The sequence below is a fragment of the Thunnus albacares genome, chromosome 19 (assembly GCF_914725855.1).
Source record: "Thunnus albacares chromosome 19, fThuAlb1.1, whole genome shotgun sequence".
NCBI lineage: Eukaryota > Metazoa > Chordata > Actinopteri > Scombriformes > Scombridae > Thunnus > Thunnus albacares.
Window position 1 is genome coordinate 529,169 of NC_058124.1, and position 15,874 is coordinate 545,042.

Here is a 15,874-nt window from a genome sequence, read left to right on the forward strand (position 1 = left end):
TCACTTTACTTATTTTGTATTGAGACCATTGTATCCTGTGGACAAAAGTACTTGATTTGTATTTCAAGAGAGAAGGTGTCACTTTCTGAATGGAGCTGAAAGTATTTTGAAACCATCATTTCATGTTGTATCTTAGAACTCTTGACCATTGGCTTGAGCATTCACCACAGTTTTTACCACAGTTTGGGCCACTGGGCAGCAGGACTGCAGCTATAGAGATGTATAAGTATCTTGCTGATTTAGCACATAAGACTGCTTCTGTAATTTCTGAGATATTGTTGCCCAAAAATAAAGTATCCAGCAGCTCTCAGTGGTTAACTGGCCAGACGAGGCTTGACTGATTGCTGTTTAGCTGCCTGGCATGTGTAAGAAGAATGGGGGATTCAGACACCTTGAGGTTTTTGACAGCCACAGCAGGGTCGGTGAGGAAGCTTTGGCGAACGCTGATTTCAATCCCTGCCTCTTTCACTCTCTCCTCCAAATCATCCAGAGTCTGTCAAAAAGACACACACATACACACACACACACACACACACACACACACACACACACACACAATAAGGATGCAGAAGAGAGGGACAGCAACAAAAATGGAACTGGAAGACATAATGGAATGGTAAGTTGCAAAAAGAAATTTGAAGAAACATCAATTCAAGTAAGAGCAAAGTAATGAGGCAGAAGATGAGTTGGTGGTTAAGAGAGATGATGGTGGGTGCGTAGATGATGATACCAACAAACAGATAAAACAGCAGGTGACGAGAGGTAGAGAGAAACCAATCAAGGGAACAGTAGCCATGATAGAAGACGGGGGAGATAAGAGAGAAATAGAAAATGAGAAAAGAGATACAATTTTCACCGTCGTCTTTTTCTCTGAGTGATCTAGCACCTCCTGTATACATTTCTGATTGGCCATAATAGGCCTTAGAAATATGCCTATGTTTTAATGGACACAAACCATATAATTACATAAAGTATTTTTATTTGTTGTTTTTTTTGCATAGTTATGTGTAAAAAACAGTGAAATTACAATTTTAAGTTTGGAGAATACTTCCAAATGCCAAATGCCTGGTTGTCTTTGGAAGGAAAATGGTAATGTTATATCATAAGCTGAAGTCATGATGCTGTTCCATGAAATTTTATGACTCAATGCAATCTCTTAGTTAGTGAAACAAAAATTAAACATGTTCTGAACTTTACTATCCATATTCCAAGATAAATAAGTGTTGTTAGCATTCAAAGCAGTTACAGCTCCCAGGAAATTTTACCTGCTAGACAGTGTGAATATTATAAGTTATCGAAACTGTTTCTCGATGTCCACCATCCACTATCTTCTAATGTCATCTTTCCATCTCTTTAGTTGTAATCTCTGACGTCTATAAAAATTTGTGCTGTTTGGTTCTCCATGTCAATCTTTATAGCTTGCCATTCAACTGGTCGTAGACTGGATATATACTTGCTTTTTAACCATGTGTTTACATAGACAACTGGCTGTGCCATGAACATAATTGTTCACATACTTGCCTATCTACTTTGTGTGTTACTGCAGGATTCCACTCGAAGGCACACCAGAAAATATACATAGAGATATAAATACAACTTCTGGATTTGCATGATGTAAAATTGGCCAAAAAACACAAAGAAGAAGAACAAGCATGATGTGAAAATTAAATATGGTGACACTCAAGGAGGTTACCACTTTGTTAATTCAAGCATAGTTCCACCATTGTTGTCGCTGCTTTTGTGCCTACTGACCCCTGACCCTGGCACATTCCCATACTGCCCCTACACTGCCCCTACCATTCATGTGTGTATTACATCTTGCAGACATGTAGCGTTAATTTCTGAGGATGTGCACAACCAATGCTCCAAACAGACGGAGGATATGCGAGGAAGCCATCATGCACACATGAAAGTGTAGTTAAAAGCAAGTATATATCTCCGGCCTTAGTCTGTCAAGCTGTTATTTTTTAAAATGCAACGGTCTTAAGGTGTGTGATCAGAGTAAATGTGAGGTGAATTTTCACCTCACCTAGAGTTTTGCAGAGTTTATTTACCCCAAACAGTTAATGTACAGATGTTAGCTGTAAGCTAACTAGCAACATACGCAGCCTTTGACTGAACTCACCTGGAACTCAGCTATTTCTGTTATTTATCCCCAATTGCTCCCCTTTTTCCTCTTGTCTCTGTACATTTATGAAGTGGCGTAATAAAGGATTGGGGATAAGTGTAACTTTTTCACTCAAGTTTAATCTTTTTAAAGTCACATGGACGTATCTCTGCCATGGGCAGATTTGCATCCATTTGAGTTAATGTGTCTTCCCAATGACTTTGTATGTATGCCACTAAAATTCTTCTGAGTTGTAGGAAATGATGTTGATCAAATGTCGCTAAAAACGAAATATCAGTTAACAACTATATAACTTTTTGTTGTTGTTGTCTTTTTAATGTAGGCTACCATCATTGTCTAGACATATGGAGTAAACGATATAACATATTGTTGAACAAGGTTATGATGTTTTATGGCTTCACTTTTATTCACACCATGTTTTTACTGTAATATTTAAAAGGACTAATTAGTTATGAAAAGTGAAATACATTTTCCAATAACCAACTGATATTTTTTAGGCTAATCATTGAAGCACTCTTCAGCAAATTTCCAGAGCATCATGCGGTACACACAGACAGAAAGTTTGCTGCCAAATATATGTATCACTCACTGATGTAAAAACTTCTGTTGTCTGCTGAATAGTGGCAATCTTGGTCCATTTCCACTTTTGGAAGAGCTGCACACGAGTGGGGTTGTGCAGGGTGGCGGAAGGATGCGTGCGGAAAAAGGTGGGAAAACGCTGGCGGTTGGAAAGTGCTGGAGAGCTGGAGCCATAGGACAACTGAAAGACAGGGAGACAGAAAACAACAAATTACAGCTTGTATCATCATTTGTTGTAATGTGATTTCTGACAAGAAATAACATTAATACACAAAAACAAACAACACAAAAATTGGTTAAAGTCTTCAAATTTCCAAATGGAAGTTTAATCACCTTTAATGTTACACGGAGTTCAGATCTCGTAACAATATGTTACTGTTGGCCCTGTAAACTTATGTAGGAGTATTAATACTTTATTATAGAATTACCTCATTAATGGGGCACCACCTCCTTTTTGGTTAGGAAAAAGTTCTTGTCCCAAACAGTGACGTCTGTTTACTCAAAGAAGCAACCAAACAGTTTTAGGATAAATGAAGATGTCTTGAGGATACATGATAAAGCATAAGATAATATACAGAAATTAATGAATAAAAGAAAGTAAAATAAATAATAATAATAAATAAGGTCTATAAATGCTAATAAAATTAATAAAGAAAACTATTCAGCAAGAGTGGCTCAAAGTGTGTAGCTGGTGGTGGAATAAAGGAATTTTTGGGGAAGTCTAATTCTGTCCTTTTACACACAAAAATCACACCTCAAAGTCACTAGGTCTGAACATTTCCTGTCAGCTTGTATCATATTTGTAAAACCATTCAAGACAACAGTTAAGCAGTTTACATACATTTCATGATAAGTCAGTTCTTCTAATAACATAACAAACATTAACCTTCATATTAACATTTCATGATGTCTAAGCAAATAACCTTAATTGATTCAACTTTCTCAAACTATTTACACATCTCAAAACATCTACATCTACCATCAAACCATCTACATTGAAATGAAAAGTTTAATACTATAGTGAAAGGAAATAAAGTTACACAACACTTATGTGCAGTCATAGTGCTTGTGTACCCACAATAGAGGAGCTGAAGTATGGTAGGGTTTACCCACCCTATTTTTAACCACTACAGCCCTGTTGGGAACAGAATGTCCCATGTACTGTATGTGTTATATTTTATTAACCCTGTTACTCTACTCTCATGGTAAAACATAAAATCTCTTTTCTTTGCCATAATTTACAATTGTGTCTTGCCTCAATGTGATTTGAATTAGTGGTTACATAAAAACAAACTGAAATAGAAAATGTAACATTCGTCACTGAAAAGGGGTTCACAGAATTCATATGACTCAGTTTAAGAACAATGGCCTGCAGACTCCCGGAAAGGAAAAAAAAAACTGGAGACAGACGAATCTGCAGAATTAATGAGAATGGAGCCATAATCAGGTTAGAGTATCTTTATGTTTGGTTCAATATCCTTTAGACAAATCACTCTAAATCAGGTTTGTTCTGTTATTCATCATTTTCATTGATTGCCTGTAGTGTAGGCAGTACATTATGAAGTGGACAATGACAAAGAAATATGGGTCACAGTCCTACTGTAGCAACTGGAGGAAAAGCTCTCTCTAATATAAAAATAGCAGTGTGTATGAAAAATGAAGGAATGTGTCTTGAAACTTTTTTTAGTGAGTGCACTTTACCAATGCTCCCCAAAGAGCAGAATGACATTAATGCTGTGCTTTGCTCAAAGCTCAGAGATGTTAGTCTGTAAGGCACATGACCTGTAGTGTAATTGATCTGTTTCTGGATGCTACATTGTATTTCAGGTTATCCTAGATTGAATCAGAAGTCTTCAATTCCGAGAAACAACTGTAAGATAGCTCAATTTCTAAACTCCCAATAGTGGCCGCTAGAGGCTGTGGATTTACAGCTTATACAATACAGATGAATACAACAAACAATATATTCTGGCTGTTGCAGAGCCGTGCTGGCAATGGAGCTAAATATATATTGGTGCTAGAAAAAAAACTTACAGTGTGTCCAAATTAGAGTCGACTGCTGGCATAGCAAAAGCTAGCAGTGCTGGGGTTATGTAAGGCAAACAACAGCTGCAGGTTATAGGTAAGTAAATGATATGCATACATGCATGTACAGTAAATACATGCAATGCAGTGATAGATGCAAATAAGGAGGAAGCAAATGTTCACTTGAATTTCTTCTTGCAAAGACCAACACACGGAATTTTTATGGCTTGTTTATGACAATTAATTTTCTCCATTAATAGAAGCACAAAGAAATTTGAAAATAGCTATAATGTGAAATGCAGTTCTGTTGGTTTGCAGTTCTCAGTTTTTCTTTGCTTCTGCTTCTGAGCTTGGTCTTTATGGTAATTGGACAAATGTTCTAGGGACAGGGGTTCTGTGTGGTGTGGCTCCACTTCCAGTAACTTGGAGAATAACTTTGAGTTTGTCTGTCTTCAGCAGTAAGTATTCATGAATAAGTGATGAAAAAAGATTTAAAGTCTTAGGGAGTACTGCTTCCTGAATGCTAACAACATTGAGGCTTTGTGGTCACTTCTCAGAGTTCCTGGTGGGATGAGACTGACAGTCTATTGGACTAATAGAGGAGCAGCAGAGCCACACCAATCAGAATCCCCACCCCTAGAACATTTATCCAATTACGGTAAAGAGCTCAGAATTGCACAGCTGTAGGCATGTATGCTGTACCAGCAGTATCTAATTTTATTGGCTGATTTGGGGGCGGCTGTGGTTCAGGAGGTAGAGTGGGTTGTCCATTAATTGGAGGATCAGCGGTTCGATTCCCAGCTTCTCGAGTCCGCATGTCGATGTGTCCTTGGCCAAGATATTTAACCCCAAATTGCTCCTGATGGCTGTGCCATCAGTGTGTGAATGATCAGATTTCCTCTAATGGGCAGGTTGGGACCTTGCATGGTAGCCCCTGTACCCATTCAGCGTACGAATGGGTGAATGTGATTCGTAGTGTAAAAGCACTTTGAGTGGTCGGAAGACTAGAAAGGCGCTCTACAAGTACAGTTTCAGATCACACAGTACACTGATTATTTTTCTATTTATGCATCCTTAACTCTGTCAAAGATCTGTGGACATCTTTTTATTTTAAGCAAATCACCAAACCCCATTTTACTAGTTGTTTGAGTTACAAATTACTGCAGATTTTGCCCTGACTCCACAGGCATAGACTGTGTTGTAAAAAAGTTGGTCCAAATCATACACACACTGACAGGAATTATTTGCCTTGAAAACATATTTAGGGCAGTTTGTTCAAATACAAGCCCTGTCAATAGTTGTCAACTGTCACTTTGTGGAAAAAATTGCAAAGTTGATTCAAAATGGCTGACTTTTTGTTGGACTTAGGGTATGGCTCCAAGAGACTTTTTCTAAGTCTGGGGATGATACATCTGTGTTTCAAATTTAGTACATTACCCCACTTCGGATGCATGTGCAAAGTGTCTTGAGTTTTTGAGCACCCCTAGCATCTCAAAAATACTAAAAGTAATTAGGGGGCACTATAGAGCTGATGTGCCATGCCCAAGCCCAGTTTTGATACTAATTGCAATACTTGCTAATTTGAACATGGGTGCAAAGTTTTGTGAGTTTTCACACATCCTGAAGGCCTCAAACATGTGTCTGTTAAATTATAAAATTGACACATGAAATCCAAAATGGCTCACCACCTGTTGGGTGAAAAAAAATGAAAAAACATGTATTATGTTGAGAATGATGAGATCAATGAACTCACCAAATTTCATGAACTTCAAAGAAACTTTGTTCCCAAATGGCCCTGTGTTTGGGGACACAATGGAGCCCGCTGGCTACTCCTGAGCCCAGTCACTACACTTTACTTTTAACAATTTTCGCCAGTTTTGACATGTGTACCAATTTTTGTGAGTGTTTGAGCATCCCAAGCCCCTAAGAAATGCAATGGTGTGGGGGAATAATAATAATGATAATAATAACAATAATCTTTACAAAAATAAGAGGTTCCTCACACTTTCACTGCCAGGGGCCCTTGGGCCCTGGCACTTTCATGCCCAGGCCCTAATAATAATTTTTACAAAAACAATAGATTCCTCGCACTTTTGTGCTCGGGCCCTAATAATAATCCCTTCAAAAACAATAGGTTCCTTGCACTTTTGTGCTCGGGCCCTAATAATAATCCCTTCAAAAACAATAGGTTCCTCACACTTTCACTGTCAGGGACCGTTGGGCCCCTGGCACTTTCATGCTCAGGCTTTAATAATAATAATCCCTTCAAAATCAATAGATTCCTCACACTTACAGCGCCAGGGACCACTAGGCCCCTGGCACTTTCATGCTCAGGCCTTAATAATAATAATCCCTTCAAAATCAATAGGTTCCTCGCACTTACAGTGCCAGGGACGACTGGGCCCCTGGTACTTTTGTGCTTATAATAATAATAATCCCTTCAAAAACAATAGGAAATATTTAATAAAATTAAATATTTTCTCTTTTTATTATTTTTTGAGGAGGGGGCATTCAGGATTTGGCCCATGGTGCCACCTAGGCTACAACGAGTACTGGTCCAAAATGGAAAGGATTCATCCTCTGGGGAGCAGGAATATGCTTAGTACAAGTGGAAATACTGCCCTCATTGTGGAACTTGAGGAATTAATGTGGGGACCATCACAACAGATTTTAAATCTGGCCATTGATTTTTGAGATACCTTTTCATGGAACAAAATTTTCAGGTGAAAGTGAGGAGTCTCCCCCACCATTATGGATCTGAATACTGTGAATATTGGTAAATATGGCCCGTAGTTGTTGAGATTTCTCACTCTGGAGCAAACTGTTGGACAGACTTATCTTAAGGTCTAAGTAGTAGGGCAAAACAAATGCTGACAGGTTTGTCTGGACAGAATCTGGTAAAAGCATCACACTGATCATGGACTGAGTGGTAAGTACAAACAAAAAAGTGAATGAAATCCTGAAACTGTTCATTGAACAGGTGTGCTGTCTTGTGGAAAAAATGTCTTTTCCTTTTCCCATTTGTTGCCTATGTTTTCATCTCTGAGATAACATTCAGTTTTCCTAGGTCACAGTTATCTATCCAATGTTAATATATTCACACAACTGGAAAACAAACAATACAAACTGAGTGTGTATAAAGACTGAAATACAAAGAATTACATTCAAAAGCTCATGTAAAAATACACGTTATATCTGGAGGGAGTACAGCTCCCAAACACTTGGCCTCAATGGTTTTATAACTCAGTAATTAAAGTATAATGTTCTCGTTCTGATATTTGTCCTCTTAACTATCACTTTCCACTAACATGAGACAACATTCATAGACTGTGAATATGTGTATAGATTTGATATAGACAAGAAGAAAGATAAGATAAGAAAGACAAACAGTGTCACTGACAAAAGCACCTGTCACCGCGAACAAAAATTCTGATCCAGTGTTATCTGTTGACATTAAAGTGAAGGGCTAACTATGAGTAAATGAAGAGTAAATAAAGATTTCAGGAGTGTGGGGGCTGTGTGCTCTTATTGTTTAAAATAACCCACTGATTACAGTGCTTGATGCAATCAACACCAATCCAGCAGGTCAATAACTATCTTTAAACTTATTTAAGCTTGATACATATTGTACTGGTGTCCAGCTGGCTGGTGATTATCAAACTAACGTCAGCCTGCCGTCTGACCAGCAGTGCTGCTCTCCTCTGCTGGTGCTTTTTTTGTTACTTTACTTCCACCACAGCTCAGCAGGGAAACATTGTCCGAGGAAACACAAAGAGGGAATTTAATGCTAAAAAGACTGTAAATGTGGCAGATATCCACTTGATATGACTAACTTGGACTGCTGAAGCCTCATATAAGCTTCAGATCAACTTTTAAATGCATTTTTGCCTAAAATGTATGGACACACTGTGGATTTTGGTCCCATCATTCACATTTGAAGGGTATCTTTTAATAGCCAGTATGAACAGGAGGAATGATTAAACCTCTTTCAGTGTTCATATGGGCACCTGACTGTTGTTTTAAGACACACTTCAAAAATTGAGAACCTATCCTTTAACTTGCTATCACTGATCAACAGTTGGTAACACACTAGTAAATGTAGCAATGTGTCAGCAAAGGTTGAGAAGACAAAGACTACTAGCAAGCAGTTTTATGAGGAAGGAAATGGATTCAACTTTATTAGACCTCAACAATGCACACAATGTGTTTTGGTGAGAAACACTAAATGTAAACATAATTCTATAGGGTACCTTTAAATTTAATTAAGAATCCTGCAAAATAAAGTTTTTGAATAATGTATGGCACCTTTTTCCTATTTGAAGTCACTTTAATGAACTACAAGGTTCGACAAAGAAAAGAAAAGCTGGGTTTCCTCCTGGCTGTGGTGGTGAATGGTGCCCCCTTAATTCCTAATGCAGTGAAGTGAAACCTATTGCCATGCAGAGTGACTGTATGAATCAGTATTCTATTGTTTACTCTCCTAAACTGACCGTGAAATCTTATTGTGACATGCCCTGGTTTAATGTTTTCAAATGTATGTTTTTGGCTCTTGATCTTTGGTGTTAAGAGTACCTTCCAATGATGTTATTTTTGTATTTTGTTTCCACCTTTGGTGCTAAGTGTTCTTTATGTTGTTTTCACACTCAGTACCCAGAGATCACTTGTGAACTAAATTGTGTGGGCAGCCTTAATTCTTTCCTTTTCACCAGTGTTTCACCAGTGGCTCTTCTTTGCCTGTTAGCCATGATGGCTCACTGCTCATACTAACTACCCAATTCTTCTTCTTCTTTTTTTTTTACATCACCATGTACCACATTCTTCCCTAGGAATACCTTCTATGAAGTGGCCACACTATTGATGTTGCAATAAACATCAGCATTACTGAAATATGACAACTTTCTGTTGAAGAGCCACAAACTGCAAGGTGAAAAAGGTTGTTACCACTATGAGGTTCCACATGCGAGCAGCTTCGGCCACCAAGGTGGACACGGAGCTGCATCCCGGCATCAGAACGATCTTAATGGGCTCCGTGTACAGAAGGTCATACAGCAGCTTGGTGGCTTCCCCTGGATCACACTGTGGACACAGAGATAGCAGGGCAGTCAGTTAAAGAAACACAATGCACCCAGTGACCTTCAAGAGCTAATAGAGTATACATGTATTATATGACAACATCAGATGAATAACAAGTCCACAAGTATGTGGGATATGCAAGGTGACCATAGGTTTCACAATGAAAAGACATTTTTAACACTTCCGTCTGGAAGAGGATGATTATATATATATCAATTAAACAAGAGATTTCACAATATTTGCAGTTGGTCATAGCTAAAGAGAGGTCTGAAATTATGACAGAATAAGAAAAATATTACCAAGAACAGTTAGTGAGATAAAGCCCAATACTCTGTGATTGTCAGGTATTGTATGTATATGTATTTTGTTTTGTTGTAGCAGGTGATGTACCCATCTCACTGACAACATTTTCAGTCAGCACAAAAGCTGCAGCAGCTGTTGCTATTAAATTAAATGATAGGTTCAGGTTTTTTCAAGTCTGTCTTAATACAATACTGACATGTCAATATGTACATGGGAATGGATCTTGGTAATTGTATACTGGCCATTAAGCTATTCCCTGCAATGTGACTACACTGTAAGAAATGGGGGACAATATCCACAGCCCTCATTCTGTGCAAAAAACATTCCTACATTCCATTGAAGTTAATATGAGGCTGCAGCAATCTAAGTCAGCTAAATTGAGTCACTATCCTCTAAAGTTACAGCCTGTTTAGCATGAAATTCCTTCTTTGTGTTTTGTAATGAATATGTGTTTTCTTAGTATACATACATATATAAAGTACCACAAAGCTTATACTCTGATACAGCACAGATCAGCACTAAATACTAAACAGATTTTTTTTAAAAAAATATTCACAGATTGAAAAGTTTCACATCAAAAAATATTAATGCATGTATCAAATACATGACTGAATACATGAGCTCACTTTGACACAATAGCGTCAGTGTCCAAACTACCTACAGCACAGTATATGATCTGTTTGCTATGTTCTTGCTAAGGAGATAAGTACACACAACAGTCACAGACATTTAATCACTGGAAAAGAAACTAGCGACAGAGTGAGGGTGTATCTGACTCAAGTCTTCTTTATTTCATGGAGATGAATTATGTCATATTTAATATCCCATTGCATTTGTTGTAATGTTGGTCATGTTTGTTTTACAGATCTTTGTCACTGCTAGCTAACCAGTATGATATCATTAGTAACACTGACAAATAAGCTAACTCTCTTCTCCCACTCAAATAAATTAAGCTTTTAGTGCAAGTTCAAGAAGGAAGACAAATGTCAGCCTATTTCATCATCACACTGAGCTCCGCCTCTTAACTATTATCCAATCATTTCACTGGGTTCTGCACACTGACTTTTCTATCATCTAATGATTATCTTAGCCAAAGAATATTTAAACCACCTTACCTGTTTTATCTCTCTCTGCTGTCATTGCAGTCTATGCTGCATTACAGCTTCACCCCTACACCTCCCCACTGCCCCAACACTGCACCGCCACCACTTTCAAGGCCCTGTCTATGGCTCCCCTGGGGGGATCCCTGGGGAACTGGATGCTATTTATAGGGCTCCATTCCTATACATCCATTTAAACGATGGGGTCAACACCAAAGACTGTCAAATAAAACTTTTGAATTCATGTCAGCTTGTGTCTTGATTGAATTTTCTATTGTTGTAAGGACAGAATGTGACTGCCTTCACGGTTCACTTCAGAAAGAAAGAAAGAAATGTGTCAAATAATACATGCTGCATTTCAGGGGAGCCACATGTACAGCTACATTTTTTTCTATTTTTCAAGATAGGTAGCTGGCTAGCTAAGAATAAGATGATGTCCCCATTCTTAATCCCACCTACAAAGCTCTGATTAGTTGATTGTTTCTCCAACTGGTGGAAACAGCTGTCAATGAGCTCACCAAATGTATCTGAATCACTCAAAGAAATCAGAGATGTTGGCAGTGATTCAGAAGTCTGGAACCAAGCAAATTGTGGACATGCATGTGGGTCAAACTCACTGTCCCAAACCTAAAGTGCAGGAAGGAAATATAACTAATTGAGATAATATTTATTATGAAAATACATCATCTATAATATCAACAATGAATAATAAGAAAAGTGGAATAACATGCTTGCCCAGGTTTGGGTAAAAATATTTAACGTCACAATGTAATTTCATAAAGACTTTTGTTGAAGTGAGCCTATGTGACTTATGCTTAATAGTGGTCTCTGTGGCTTTAACTGACAACTACAAGATAATTGTAAATGCTAAAACATAGAGTAACAGTCGCACAAGAACAGCATAAAATCTGTGAACTGACTCAGTCAGTTATACAGCAATATCTATCTGTTTATTCATGTCAGCTAGCCAAATTGTTTAAGTCAGTGGTCATATCAGACCAAGTTAGGTTGTAGCTACAAATCCCTTAAGTGTACTGAATAAGGGCGAATTCTATTGCTTATGAATTCTGTCAAGTTACATAGTCTTGTTTTAAAGCCACTATGAGTTGAGTTTGTATGTGATCACATCTTTCAAATTACTCTGATAGCATGAGTTTGCAGAAAAATGAAACAATACAGGTGAAAATCTATGTGTCGCTATAAGTGGTATGCATTGATATGTGTTTTTTTATACTAACTTGGGGGATAGCCAAGATCAAATATTTCAGAATTCTATCCATAAGGGCTCTAAAGCCTTTTAAAGGAACCTGCAGATACTTTGTAGTTTTGTGGGATCTACTGGACTAACTGTGATGTTCTATGTGTTAGGTATATGTAGTGTGTGTGTGTATTATATGTATGTACTGTTCTGTATGGAATGAATGAGTGTGTAGGAAAACTGAACACACGGGAATAATGCACAGCTCACTAGAAGAAGTCGTTAAAAACAGTATATATGGTAAATACACTGTGCTAGGCAGCAGTCAGCAGTACCTTGTACACATTAGTGCAGATGCTACATATAATGATACACAGTGCAGAGCCACAGCCAGGGAGCCAAGGTGAGACACGTCTCAAGGTCACCTCAACCTGAGTCCTGACAGGCTCGTCTGGAGAGGCAGACACAGCATTTATCTGTGTGAATGCTAGGAAAAACATTTACCCACCACTCAAGTGCCATTATCTTGATCCACACATTACAAATGCTGCTCCTCGCTTTCCATTTACAACTTATAGTCAATGGAAAATCAATAAGCTATTTAAATGATAATTGTGAAGGTGTGGTGACCATTTATCATTTAACAGAGAGACAGTAGGCCATGTTTGGATGGCTGTTGAGAATGTGACTGTGGGGGGTCAATTTGTCACTGTCATTATCATGTGTCATTATGTCATATTACTCCACATGGACCACTCAAAGCAAAAATGTAAAACTCTTGATTAGGGCTGCTACTAATCTGTTGATTATTTTTTAAATGAATTGATTAGTTGTTTGGTTCATAAAATGTCAGAAAATGGAGAAAACTGTCAATTAGGTAAGGTAAGGTAATGCCCTCAAATTATCATAACCCAAAGATATTCAGTTTACTGTCATAGAGGACTAAAGAAACCAGAAAATATTCACATTTGAGAAGCTGGAATCAAAGAATTTTCAAAAATGATTAATTGATTATCAAAATAGTTGGTGATTAACTTAATAGTTGGCAACTAATCAATGAATTGACTAATCATTGCAGCTTTACTCTTGACTTAAAAATAATTTTTGCCCTTATTATAGATAAGAAGACAATGATTACGCAAATTTCTGTATGATCTGGCAAGTTTTAGTTATAATAAAGCACACATTGAGGGCATATGTTATTACATCAAACTGCAGATGACACAGAATCAAACATGGTACAAATACACGTCAAATATGGATTCATACCAGACTGAGCTAGACTGAATGATTCAAACAGTCAGAAAAATGTGTGAAATGACATGAAGACTCAACTCTAAATTACATCTGTATTTGATGTAAATATATTTAGGATTTATTCCTCAAAGGCTACAACCAACACATTATTTCACTGTATTCCTGCTTCAGAGTTTGCTAAGCAAATAGTGTCATGGTGCGCCTGTGCCATTTGTTTGTATGGTAATTAGGTATTCATACATTTGTAAATGTGCACAGCCTCTTTCTCAGTTTGGAGACGCACTTATCATTTCAGCTGTGTGATGTTGCAGCCAGCTGTGACACACAGCCCACTGTGGGCACCAAATAGAATATCAGTACTGATGTTTCTGTGAAATCCCGGACACATTCAGTGATGACATTATTGTAAGATTCAGACATTAATCTAACACGTAAGCTGTAGCCTATTTTGATGGACATTTCAGTAGATTGTGCTATAGATGTGAAATACTAGAGAAGCAAAAGAAGCAAAATACATGAAAGTTGATTTGTGATTGTGGAGCACTCTGTGTGTGTACACACCTCTGCTAATTAAAGACATGCAATTTGAGGCTTTTGTGCTCTACACAGTTTTCATTACGGACCAAACTGTGTGCTGAAATGTGGAGGAAGCATCATCTTCCTACATACCTAGCTATCTACCTACAATAAGCTACATTCAAGAAAATAGTGACAGAGAAATGGGGACAAGTGACAAGATCAAAGCAGCTGTACAAGTCATTTTAAGTCAACTTACAGAAATAACACCTTCCATTGTCATTAAAAACATTATATCAACTGCCTCTAGCAAATGCTGCCTCAACTTTTGTGTCAACTGATAATGAAGATAGCCAGAGAGATACATCTAGAGCTAATGACTGGAAAAATATTCCCCTTTTTCAAACAGAAATCGGATAACATGAACATAATGTCAGCCTGAATAATGAAGTGAAATGAAATTGCAACTTGTTCTGATTAGCAGCCTGGCCAAATAAGGTAGACACCATTTCACTTGTACAGGAACGCGGTTTGCTAACTTGTTGTGCCATATCTTGACTTTGTACTGAAGTTCTTTGAGAAATTTACAATGTAGCACAACAGGCTAGTGAGCAGAATATGGCAATGTGTTTTCATAGTGGTGCCTGCCATACACAGAAATACTCTCCTGAGATTGAAAACATGATTGCTGTTATTAGTCTTAGCAGCTATTTCTGAACAAACTACTGTGACCATTGACTTTGTGGTGAAGGAAAATGTCCATAGTTTTTGGACAACAGCAGATGTCTACGGCACAGAGGAATAAGATAAATCAGACTTTGGATACACACACAATACTTGTAAGTGGATTAATTCATTGTTGGTTTAGATCCAAACATGAGATTAGTTGACAAGGAGAAAAATATAGATAATCGCCAGACATATCTTCTAATGGCATATAGACTGTGGGTTTTAGCAGTCTTATTTTTTTGCAAGCCTCACTGTTTGATATAGAATAAACTTGGGTATGACATAAAGTTTGATGTGACTGTGTGATGATCCCACCTAGTGAATCGTAGGCTATGACACAAGTCAGTATACAAGAAAACATCATCGGCATGCATCATCCATCTGCGCCGCTATAGTGGTAAACAATAAAGCTAAGCAAGAATCAAGCTTTCCATGCTACGTCCTTCTTGGTGCAGTCATGATAACAGCTGGAGAACACAGACAAACAAAGCCTCTGCTGCCACAGATCAACAAGATTTTCTTCTTTGTTGAAATCCCAAACATTTCATTTTGCTCATTTTCAATCACAACAAAAGTCATCTCAAGGCACTTTTCACATAGAGCAGGTCAAGACTGTACTCTTTAATTTACAGAGACCCAACAATTCCCCCATGAGCAAGCACTTGGCGACAGCGGTAAGGAAAAACTCCCCTTTAATGGGTAGAAACCTCAAGCAGAACTCGGCTCTTGGTGGGTGGCCATCTGCTTTGACCGGTTGGGTCCGGCTTTGACCTCCATCATTGAGTTTAGTGCCAGTGTCGCATTGATCAATACATCATTTCCATGCTATCCTTTTCATTGGTTGGTAGATGTAGGTTGTAGCAGAAGTCACGTTGTGAGATGGTTATCCTAAATTTCTGACGCTATCAGAATTTGGGGCCATGACCAAAGATATTGCCACATTTTTTTCACGTTGGTCATCTTTTG

The 15,874-nt window shown here is 37.9% G+C and overlaps 1 protein-coding gene across 1 annotated transcript in view; it reads right to left on the bottom strand.

Annotated features, from left to right (window-relative positions):
* Window positions 1-15,874, bottom strand: part of LOC122970467 (gamma-aminobutyric acid type B receptor subunit 1-like) — a 158,019-nt gene that overhangs the window by 112,227 nt on the left and 29,918 nt on the right. The window contains exons 2-4 of the mRNA XM_044336615.1: window positions 9,674-9,808; window positions 2,718-2,888; window positions 392-493 (exon numbers count right to left, since the gene is read on the bottom strand). Of these exons, the coding sequence (XP_044192550.1) occupies window positions 392-493; window positions 2,718-2,888; window positions 9,674-9,808 (408 nt within the window). The remainder of the gene's footprint in view (window positions 1-391; window positions 494-2,717; window positions 2,889-9,673; window positions 9,809-15,874) is intronic.